General features: G+C 44.9%; 1 protein-coding gene across 2 annotated transcripts in view; it reads right to left on the minus strand.

Moving 5' to 3' along the window:
• The window catches only part of aif1l (allograft inflammatory factor 1-like), a 61,247-nt gene that overhangs the window by 14,435 nt on the left and 34,623 nt on the right, over positions 1 to 12,189 (minus strand). The window contains exon 6 of one of the 2 annotated variants that reach the window (XM_014128126.2): positions 3,686 to 3,866. The exons of the other annotated variant lie outside the window; for it this stretch is intronic. Coding sequence (XP_013983601.1) covers positions 3,830 to 3,866 — 37 coding nt within the window. The 3' untranslated portion in view covers positions 3,686 to 3,829. Of the gene's footprint in view, positions 1 to 3,685; positions 3,867 to 12,189 lie in introns of those variants that run through there. 2 annotated transcript variants of the gene reach the window in all.

The following is a 12,189-nucleotide window of genomic DNA, read 5'->3' on the forward strand; positions in this document are numbered from 1 at the left end:
ATTGTGTTTAATATGGAGCTGTTGGAGAACCTGACCAAAGAGATTAGAGGTGAAATTTGATCCTTGATCACTCTGAATGACCTTAGGGATTCCAAACAGTGAGAAAAACTGAGTCAAAGCTTTTAACACATACTTAGTCGTGATAGACCGGAGAGGATAGGCAGCAGGAAACCTAGTGGTCTGACACATCACAGTCAACAAATAATTACTACCCTTTTTAGAACGAGGCAGAGGACCAACACAATCAATAATCAGGTACTCAAAAGGTTGGCTGAGTACAGGAATAGGAAACAGTGGTACCGGCTTAACCTCTCTAGGCTAGGCGGGACGAATTCGTCCCACCTACGTAACAGCCACTGCTATCTGGTGGCGCGATTTTCAAAACCTTAAAAATCCTATTACTTCAATTTCTCAAACATATGACTATTTTACAGCCATTTAAAGATAAGACTCTCGTTAATCTAACCACACTGTCCGATTTCAAAAAGGCTTTACCACGAAAGCAAAACATTAGATTATGTCAGCAGAGTACCAAGCCAGAAATAATCAGACACCCATTTTTCAAGCCAGCATATAATGTCACCAAAACCCAGAAGACAGCTAAATGCAGCACTCACCTTTGATGATCTTCATCAGATGACAACCCTAGGACATTATGTTATACAATACATGCATGTTTTGTTCAATCAAGTTCATATTTATATCAAAAACCAGCTTTTTACATTAGCATGTGACGTTCAGAACTAGCATACCCCCGCAAACTTCCGGGAATTCGCTAACATTTTACTAAATTACTCACGATAAACGTTCACAAAAAGCATAACAATTATTTTAAGAATTATAGATACAGACCTCCTCTATGCACTCGATATGTCCGATTTTAAAATAGCTTTTTGGTGAAAGCACATTTTGCAATATTCTAAGTACATAGCCCAGGCATCACGGGCTCGCTTATTTAGACACCCGGCAAGTTTAGCACTCACCATAATCATATTTACTATTATAAAAATTTCATTACCTTTTGTTGTCTTCGTCAGAATACACACCCAGGACAGCTACTTCAATAACAAATGTTGGTTTGGTCCAAAATAATCCATCGTTATATCCGAATAGCGGCGTTTTGTTCGTGCGTTCCAGACACTATCCGAAATAGTAAAGAAGTGTCACGCGCTTGGCGCAATTCGTGACAATAAAATTCTAAGTATTCCATTACCGTACTTCGAAGCATGTCAACCGCTGTTTAAAATCAATTTTTACGACATTTTTCTCGTAGAAAAGCGATAATATTCCGACAGGGAATCTCCTTTTCGGCAAACAGAGGAAAAAATCCCAAAGGCGGGGGCGGTCATGCGCATAAGCTAGTGTCTCTTGATCGGCCACTTGAGAAAGGCGATAATGTGTTTCAGCCTGGGGCTGGAATGACGACATTCTGTTTTTTCCCGGGCTCTGAGCGCCTATGGACGACGTGGGAAGTGTCACGTTAGAGCAGAGATCCTTAGTAAATGATAGAGATGGAAAAGAAGTTCAACAAATGGTCAGACAGGCCACTTCCTGTAAAGGAATCTCTCAGGTTTTGACCTGCCATTTGAGTTCTGTTATACTCACAGACACCATTCAAACAGTTTTAGAAAATTTAGGGTGTTTTCTATCCATATGTAATAAGTATATGCATATTCTAGTTACTGAGTAGGAGTGGTAACCAGATTAAATCGGGTATGTTTTTTATCCAGCCGTGTCAATGCTGCCCCCTAGCCCTAACAGGTTAATAGCTTGATTAGGTTTACCAGTTAATTGACAGGTGTGACAAGTTTTGAGAAAATCAGAAACATCTCTCTTCAATCTAGGCCAAAAGAAATGTCTTAATATGCGATTGTAGGTTTTCCTGACACCCATATGTCCAGCAACGTCATTGTGAGAAGTAGTCAAAACCAACTCACGAAGCTTAACTGGTACCACAACCTGACTAATCGCCTCCCCCAGAAAACAACTACCATGAGACATCCACTTTCTCATCAGGACATCCTCTTGGAGAAAATATCCCTGTGCGACATCTCCCAACTGTTCCACAGGCACAATTTGGTCACGCAACTTCTCTAATGTGGGGTCAGTCCGTTGCGCATCGATTAGATCGGAGCGGGGTACCTGAATATGCTTCCTGCACTTTACCAGTCAGCACACACTGCAACATTAAAGTTCGGTCAGAACCAGGCCAACTCCTAGCGTCAGCAACACACTCAAACAACGAAAAGAATGTCTCAGGGTCCCTTTCATTAAACTGAGGCAACAACCGTAAATTCCCAACAATGTCAAATGTGTCCGGGGCACGACCAAAAGAGGAACGATTCCTAAGTAAATCACCTTCCCAGAGCAAACTCTCTCCTGAGAGCTTTCCTTCCCTAACCAACTCTAGTCGCTCTTGTTGCAGCTTGATCTTAGCACGCTCCATATCCTGTTTAAATTCCAATTCCTTTTCATATTTTAACCGATCAGCACGCTCCATATCCTGTTTAAATTCCAATTCCTTCTCATATTTTACACGATCATGCTCTAGCTTCTCACGATCGTGCTCTAGCTGTAACAGAAGCAGCTCTTTCTGCTGTTCAAAAAGAAGACTACTAGGACTAACCGATGGAGCGGTAATTGTAACATATCGGGGAGACGGCGAGTCCTCAGCAGAGGCTGCCCCAGTGGTATCTTCAAGAATACCACTCTCCATCAGATTGGCTTTCAATATTAACCTAATAGAATTTTTTTTACGTTTATCACTAATTTCAACCTTATAGTGTTCAGCAACCTCCAACAGCTGTTCTTTAGTACATACATCTAACAGTTCCTTTGATGGAAAGCGAATGAACTCGTCTACTTTAGACGCCATAGTCAAAAAAAATTCTCACTCAACCCCTCTACTGAGCACACCAGACCACAAAAAGAGAAAATACAATCACACCGGGCACCACAGAAAAGAGATGAGAAATGGAGCTTCCCCAAAATCTACAATAACTCAACCCTAGTCTTCATGCAGATTTGCGGTGGGTAATTATGCACTGTAGCCCGCTGGCAAGGAAGTAACCCCCCCAGCACGCTGGTAGATTCCCCCAAGCCACGGATGTGCCCCCGAGACAACGGCTCAGTCCACAGACACCATACAAAAATAACAAACATTAACAATGCCCAACATATTCCAAAAATGAAACACGTCGCTAAGCCTATCAGGGGAAAAAGGTTATAGCTCCGGGTAGTAAGTTTCACTACCCTATCCAAATCTCCCACCAAGGTACACAGCTGATTGTACTCACCTCAGACCAACGTCCCAACAGCAAGTAGAACAAGCGTTTCCAGGCTAGGCAGGGGCCTGGAAACTAACCAATGTATTCTCTCCAACACAGCACACAAACCAAACAAACAAAGGCAACCAATACTGAGCACCAAACTCAAACTAACAAACAAAGCACCTCAATTTAACATACCTCCACGTTTTCTCCCAAACACAAGTTCAAGATCCCGGATGAGCCCCCACTTGTTACGAACCGGCTCTGAGTTCGCAACAAAAGGGAGACAACGTGGAGACAAGGAGTATCAAAATATATATTTATTAACTAAAGTAACTAAATAATTAACAATGGCGTGTGTAATCAGTAGTGTAAGTGAGTGTTTTGCATACCTGAATGTAATAATGCAGGGTGTTGAAAGGTGCCAAAGCAAATAACCAAAAAGCCACAAAACTACACAACCAAAATCAACAAAGTGTCTGCATGGAGAGAGTCCCCCTTAATGATTGTGGATGAGGTCTATTTATCCTGGGACCCAGCCGGGCCCAGGTGCTTCCCATTTAGCTGACGACCCTTCCAACTCCGCCCACCGGCATCCTAATAAGGAAACAAGAACAAAGAGAGAGAATACGGCAGACAGTGGGAGGGTCGTCACATGAATAATACTTAAAAATATATATTTTTTATAATTTGTACAGTTCTTTATTACAAATGTAGTTATTTGTTACATTTGACTGTAAAACCTAGCAGTACTACTTATTACTGAGAGTGAGGCGGATATAACATTTTGCTAAAAAACATTTGTCTAAATAAAACCGTTAAGCGATAGATTGGTCTGTGATTGAACAGCCCCATGCCATAATTAGATAGTGGGAAAAATATACCAATTGTAACGATTGTCGTGTGTGGAGGACCAAGACGCAACAGGAAAGTGTATACTCATCTTTTTTTAATATTGAAGAAAGTGAAACACGTATACAATTACGAAAACGACACTAAAAGTTCTGTCAGGTAAAGAACACAAAACAGAATACAACTACCCACAAACCACAATAAACACACCCCTAATTATAGGACCTTCAATCAGAGGCAACGATAGACAGCTGCCTCCAACTGAAGGCCCCAACACCAATTAACTAAACATAGAAATACAAATGACTAGACAGAACATAGAAATAAACAAACAGAACAATAACCAAAACCCTGGACTAATAAATCAAATATCCCTCTACATGGACACACACACCCACCCTGAACCACATAAAACAAATGCCCCCTGCCACGTCCTGACCAAACTAAACACTAACAAATCACACAGGTCAGGTCAGAACGTGACAGTACCCCCCCCAAGGGTGCACACCCCGGATGCACCTAACAAAAAGAAAATACAAAAATAAACCCCAAAACAAAAATATTCACAGCTTATATGGGAGGGAAGGGAGGGCGGCCACCGTCACCGACGATGCCTCTGCAACGCTCCCCCCTTCCCGCATACTAGTCCCTACGGAGGTGGCTCTGGAGAGGGACGTATCCCTCGCTCCACCACTTGCTCACCCCTCTTCTTTGCAGACTCTGGGGCGAGGTCCCTCTTTGTTGACCTCGGACTTGGAGTCCTCGCAACGGGCGACTCTGGTTGCACTGGACTGGAGGACGACTCTGCCTTAGGCGTTGGGCACTCTGGGTTAGGCGCGTGCACTGAAGGCCTGGTACGTGGGGCTGGCGTAGGGGACGCCGGACTAGGCCCACGTACCTCAGGGCTAGTGCTAGGGGCAAGAGTAGGACGAGTTGGGCTGGGCTGCCGCACTGGGAGCCTGGTGCTGGCTTCGGGGGAGTCAGACTGGATACACGCACCTGTAGGCTTGTGCGGGGAGCAGGGATAGGTCGAGCTGGACTAGGCTGCCGCTCGGGAAGCCTGGTGCGCGGTGCTGGCTTCGAAGGAGCCAGACTGGATACACGCACCTGTAGGCTTGTGCGTGGCGCAGGAATAGATCGAGCTAGACTGAGCTGCCGCTCGGGAAGCCTGGTGCGTGTTGCTGGCTTTGGAGGAGCCAGACTGGAGACACGCACCTGTGGGCTTCTACGAGGAGCAGGAGTAGGATACACCGGGCCTTGGGTGAGTACTGGAAGTCTCGAGCGCACCTCCTGCACAACCCGTCCTGGCTGGATGGCAGTAGAAGCCCTGTACATTCAGGGTGCTGGTACAGGGCGGACTGGGCTATGCAGGGGCCTGATGGTCGCCGTGCGTAGAGGAGGTGTCCTGTAGCCTGGACTTCGGAGGCGTACCGGTGGCCAGACGTATTGGGCTGGCATCCTCCTTCCAGGCTGGATGCCCACTCTAGCACGGCCTTTGCTTGGGGCTGAGATCACACGCACCAGACTGTGCGTGCGCATGGGCGAGATCTTGCGTACCTCTTCGTACTTCGGCGCTCTCCACTCCATGTGCTCCCCATAATAAGCATGAGGTGTTGGCTTCAGGGGCATCCTTTGCCCAGCCACCCACCCCGTGTGACCCCCCCAAAAAAATGTCTTGGGGCTGCCTCTCAGGCTTCCTTGCTAGCCTCGTCCCAACGTACTTCTCCCGGTCCTCACCGTTCCTTCGCCACGGACCTTCTCCCGCCAGAATTTCCTCCCATGACCACGATTCCCTGTAGTCCTCCTGCTTCCTTGGCTGCTCCCTCTTCTGTTGCTTGGTCCAGTTGTGGTGGGTAGTTCTGTAACGATTGTCGTGTGTGGAGGACCAAGACGCAACAGGGAAGTGTATAGTCATCTTTTTTTTAATATTGAAGAATGTGAAACAAAATGAACCACGTATACAATTACGAAAACAACACTAACAGTTCTGTCAGGTGAAGAACACAAAACAGAATACAACTACCCACAAACCACAATACAAACACACCCCTAATTATAGGACCTTCAATCAGAGGCAACGATAGACAGCTGCCTCCAACTGAAGGCCCCAACACCAATTAACTAAACATAGAAACACAAATGACTAGACAGAACATAGAAATAAACTAAGATAGAACAATAACCAAAACCCTGGACTAATAAATCAAATACCCCTCTCTACATGGACACATACACACAACCACCCCGAACCACATAAAACAAATACCCCCTGCCACGTCCTGACCAAACTAAACACTAACAAATCACACCTTTACAGGTCAAAATGTGACACCAATCTCTTTCATAATTTCTTTAAACAATAAAAACTAATTTCCAACATTGGTGAAAATGAATATATAGCGCAGTGTAATTAAACTCTTTAAGTACATTGCACAACAATGTCATTGTAGAACATAAAAAGACAAGACTCTCGTTAATCTAACCACACTGTCCGATTTCAAAAAGGCTTTACAACGAAAGCAAAACATTAGATTATGTCAGCAGAGTACCCAGCCAGAAATAATCAGACACCCATTTTTCAAGCTAGCATATAATGTCACATAAACCCAAACCACAGCTAAATGCAGCACTAACCTTTGATGATCTTCATCAGATGACAACCCTAGGACATTATGTTATACAATACATGCATGTTTTGTTCAATCAAGTTCATATTTATATCAAAAACCAGCTTTTTACATTAGCATGTGACTAGCATGTGACTAGCATTCCCACCGAACACTGCCGGTGAATTTACTAAATTACTCACGATAAACGTTCACAAAAAGCATAACAATTATTTTAAGAATTATAGATACAGAACTCCTCTATGCACTCGATATGTCCGATTTTAAAATAGCTTTTCGGTGAAAGCACATTTTGCAATATTCTCAGTAGATAGCCCGGCATCACAGGGCTAGCTATTTAGACACCCAGCAAGTTTAGCCTTCACCAAACTCCGATTTACTATTAGAAAAGTTTGATTACCTTTGGTGTTCTTCGTCAGAATGCACTCCCAGGACTGCTACTTCAATAACAAATGTTGGTTTGGTCCCAAATAATCCATTGTTATATCCAAACAGTGGCGTTTTGTTCGTGCGTTCAAGACACTATCCGAAAGGGTAAATAAGGGTGGCGAGCATGGCGCATTTCGTGACAAAAATGTTCTAAATATTCCATTACCGTACTTCGAAGCATGTCAACCGCTGTTTAAAATACATTTTTATGCAATTTTTCTCGTAAAAAAGCGATACTATTCCGACCGGGAAAGCCTGTATACATACAAAGAGAGAGAAAATAAATACATCTCGTGCCCTCGTGCACGAGCGTGAGTCTCAGAGTACTCTGACCAGCCACTATCCAAACGCGATAATGTGTTTCAGCCAGAGGCTGCCTCGATATCATTCAGCTTTTTCCCGGGTTCTGAGATCCTCAGTCTTCAATAAAAAGAGCCACGATGAACAACAACTTGTCAGAGACGGCGCTTCCTGTTTGGAATCTTCTCAGGTTTTTGCCTGCCATATGAGTTCTGTTATACTCACAGACACCATTCAAACAGTTTTAGAAACTTTAGGGTGTTTTCTATCCAAAGCCAATAATTATATGCCTATTCTAGTTACTGGGCAGGAGTAGTAACCAGATTAAATCGGGTACGTTTTTTATCCGGCCGTGTCAATACTGCCCCCTAGCCCTAACAGGTTAAGCAGCGGCAGCAAAGACAATTAATCCCCTCCTGGATCAAGACCCATGTTGCCCATATTATTTTGTGCGTAAAGAAATTAAATAATGTGTGTGTGTGAGTGCGCATGTGTGTCTATGCATGAGAGTGAGTGAGTTAGGGCTGACCCCATTTAGTCTGCTGGTCAATTGTTTGGTTGATAGGCTGTTGGTCAACCAATAATTTTTTTATCAAGCTGTGCCAAATACCCTACATCGACCAAAAGTCTGTGGACACCTGCTCGTCGAAAATCTCATTCCAAAATCATGGGCATTAATATGGAGTTGGTCCCCCCCTTTGCTGCTATAACAGCCTCCACTCTTCATGGAAGGCTATCCACTAGATGTTGGAACATTGCTGCGGGGACTTGCTTCCATTCAGCCACAAGAGCATTAGTGAGGTCAGTCACTTATGTTCGGCGATTAGGCCTGGCTCGCAGTCGGCGTTCCAATTCATCCCAAAGGTGTTCGATGGAGTTGAGGTCAGGGCTCTGTGCAGGCCAGTCAAGTTCTTCCACACTGATCTCGACAATTCATTTCTGTATGGACTTCGCTTTGTGCACGGGGGCATTGTCATGCTGGAACAGGAAAGGGCCTTCCCCAAACTGTTGCCGTAAAGTTGGAAGCACAGAGTCGTCTAGAATGTCATTGTAATGCTGTAGCATTAAGATTTCCCTTCATTGGAACTAAGTGGCCTAGCCCAAACCATGAAAAACAGCCACAGACCATTATTCCTCCTCCATAAAACTTTACATTTGGGCAGGTAGAGTTATCCTGGCATCCGCCAAACCCAGATTCGTCCATCAGACTCACTCCAGAGAATGCGTTTCCACTGCTCCCAGAGTCCAATGGTGTCGAGCTTTACAGCACTCCAGCCTACGCTTGGCATTGGGTATGGTGATCTTAGGCTTGTGTGCGGCTGCTTGGCCATGGCATGAAGCTCCCGACGTACAGTTTTTGTGCTGACGTTGCTTCCAGAGACAGTTTGGAACTCGGTAGTGAGTGTTGCAATCGAGGACAGATGATTCTTTACACGCTACGTGTTTCAGCACTTCGCGGTCCCGTTCTGTGAGCTTGTGTGGCCTACCACTTCGCAGCTGTGCCATTGTTGCTCCTAGACATTCCCACTTCACAATAACAGCACTTACAGTTGACCGAGGCAGCTTTAGCAGGGCAGAAATTTGATGAACTGAATTGTTGGAAAGGTAGCATCCTATGACGGTGCCATGTTGAAAGTCACTGAGCTCTTCAGTAAGGCCATTCTACTGCCCATGTTTGTCTATGGATTGCATGGCTGTGTGCTCGATTTTATTCATCTGTCAGCAATGGGTCTGGCTGAAATAGCCAAATCCCTAATTTGAAGGGGTGTCCACATACTTTTGTATATATAGTGTATATAAAAAAAGATATATGGTACACGAGACACCTGTCTGATTCACCCCTGTGAGTAGACTAATCCATTGGTGGGGAGACCGCAGCGATGGCACACCAGTATCACCACAAGTACATTTACTATTAATTACCAGAATTTCTAATCTACAGTGTTTGTTTGGTTATTGCTGACTGCTGGTGTAGCCTATTACCGCCAACTTCAGGAGCATAACTGCAGCGAAGGCCAGCAGCACCGAGAGGGGGGGGGTTCGGGTCAGAACAGGTTTTTTTTCTTCTGGTTTGGCTATAATGATCTCGTGCTCCCTCTTTAGTAATTTGTGTCCATTTTTAATCGCAGTGCTTAAAGCATCAGACAAGCTCAGTAGCCTACATATAGCTGATTTTATTCAAACATATGGTGTCTATATATGGAAAAATACACGTTTAAAAAACGTTGACCAATCTATTGGTTGAAAGAACAGCCAACTCTCGGTCTAGCGGGGACAGCCCTAGAGTGAGTGAATGAGTGAGAGACCGGGAGAGAGGGAGAGTACGTTCACATGTGTATGCTGTAGCAGGATTTGGGCCATGCACCAAGGGATGGGGTTTGGGGAACATGCTTGGCAATCCTTCCAAGACTGCCTCTATTCTATTCTCAGTGCCTGGGAACTGAGAGCTGGGCAGGATTTAAGATGGCTGCAGTGCCGTGTCCATTCAGTGTCCCACACTAACGAGAGACCCTAACAACAGTCACTAATGACACAGTCCCTAACGAGCAGTCAGGCCAGAGGGGGCGATCAAAACAGAGCGCCCTGCTGAGTTTAACAGGGGGCTTATGTCCCCAACCAGGACACACTGATCTAAATAGATATGGAGTAGAGAGAGAGGGAGGGAAAGACAGTGTTTCCACAAGTACATAGAGTAGCCGGCCAAATCGGAGAAGTAGTTCAAACGTATTTGCAGAAAGAGCTATTTTTGTGTCCTCTGGTACATCCTAATGCCTTGATTCCATCTGAAATGCACAGCATAATTATTGGAATACTTTATCGAGTTTACTTACCAGATAGGAAAAATGTATCGCCACAATGTTTATTCTTCAAATTATGTATTTTATTTAAACAGACACATTTATTAAATTAAAGGTTTTGTTTATCCAGGTTTCCGTTTTTCCCCAGTTTCAGGCTTATTATATATATATATATATATATATATATATATACACACACTGCTCAAAAAAATAAAGGGAACACTAAAATAACACATCCTAGATCTGAATGAATGAAATAATCCTATGAAATACTTTTATCTTTACATAGTTGAATGTGCTGACAACAAAATCACACAAAATAATCAATGGAAATCCAATTTATCAACCCATGGAGGTCTGGATTTGGAGTCACACGCAAAATTAAAGTGGAAAACCACACTACAGGCTGATCCAACTTTGATGTAATGTCCTTAAAACTAGTCAAAATGAGGCTCAGTAGTGTGTGTGGCCTCCATGTGCCTGTATGACCTCCCTACAACGCCTGGGCATGCTCCTGATGAGGTGGCGGATGGTCTCCTGAAGGATCTCCTCCCAGACCTGGACTAAAGCATCCGCCAACTCCTGGACAGTCTGTGGTGCAACGTGGCGTTGGTGGATGGAGCGAGACATGATGTCCCAGATGTGCTCAATTGGATTCAGGTCTGGGGAACGGGTGGGCCAGTCCATAGCATCAATGCCTTCCTCTTGCAGGAACTACTGACACACTCCAGCCACATGAGGTCTAGCATTGTCTTGCATTGTTGGCCCTGGGAGGAACCCAGGGCCAACCGCACCAGCATATGGTCTCACAAGGGGTCTGAGGATCTCATCTCGGTACCTAATGGCAGTCAGGTTACCTCTGGCAAGCACATGGAGGGCTGTGCGGCCCCCCAAAGAAATGCCACCCCACACCATGACTGACCCACCGCCAAACCGGTCATGCTGGAGGATGTTGCAGGCAGCAGAACGTTCTCCACGGCGTCTCCAGACTGTCACGTCTGTCACATGTGCTCAGTGTGAACCTGCTTTCATCTGTGAAGAGCACAGGGCGCCAGTGGCGAATTTGCCAACCTTGGTGTTCTCTGGCAAATGCCAAACGTCCTGCACGGTGTTTGGCTGTAAGCACAACCCCCACATGTGGACGTCGGGCCCTCATACCACCCTCATGGAGTCTGTTTCTGACCGTTTGAGCAGACACATGCACATTTGTGGCCTGCTGGAGGTCATTTTGCAGGGCTCTGGCAGTGCTCCTCCTTGCATAAAGGCGGAGGTAGCGGTCCTGCTGCTGGGTTGTTGCCCTCCTACGGCCTCCTCCACGTGTCCTGATGTACTGGCCTGTCTCCTGGTAGCGCCTCCATGCTCTGAACACTACGCTGACAGACACAGCAAACCTTCTTGCCACAGCTTGCATTGATGTGCCATCCTGGATGAGCTGCACTACCTGAGCCACTTGTGTGGGTTGTAGACTCCGTCTCATGTTACCACTACAGTGAAAGCACCGCCAGCATTCAAAAGTGACCAAAACATCAGCCAGGAAGCATAGGAACTGAGAAGTGGTCTGTGGTTACCACCTGCAGAACCACTCCTTTATTGGGGGTGTCTTGCTAATTGCCTATAATTTCCACCTGTTGTCTATTCCATTTGCACAACAGCATGTGAAATGTATTGTCAATCAGTGTTGCTTCCTAAGTGGACAGTTTGATTTCACAGAAGTGTGATTGACTTGGAGTTACATTGTGTTGTTTAAGTGTTCCCTTTATTTTTTTGAGCAGTGTACATAGACATAGAATCACTGGCCACTTTAATAATAGAACGCTAGTCATTTTAATTATGTTTACATACCATTTTTCTCATCTCATATGTATATACTGTATTCAATTCTACTGTATTTTAGTCAATGCCACATTGCTCATC

This window comes from Salmo salar, chromosome ssa11 (genome assembly GCF_905237065.1).
Source record: "Salmo salar chromosome ssa11, Ssal_v3.1, whole genome shotgun sequence".
Classification (NCBI taxonomy): domain Eukaryota; kingdom Metazoa; phylum Chordata; class Actinopteri; order Salmoniformes; family Salmonidae; genus Salmo; species Salmo salar.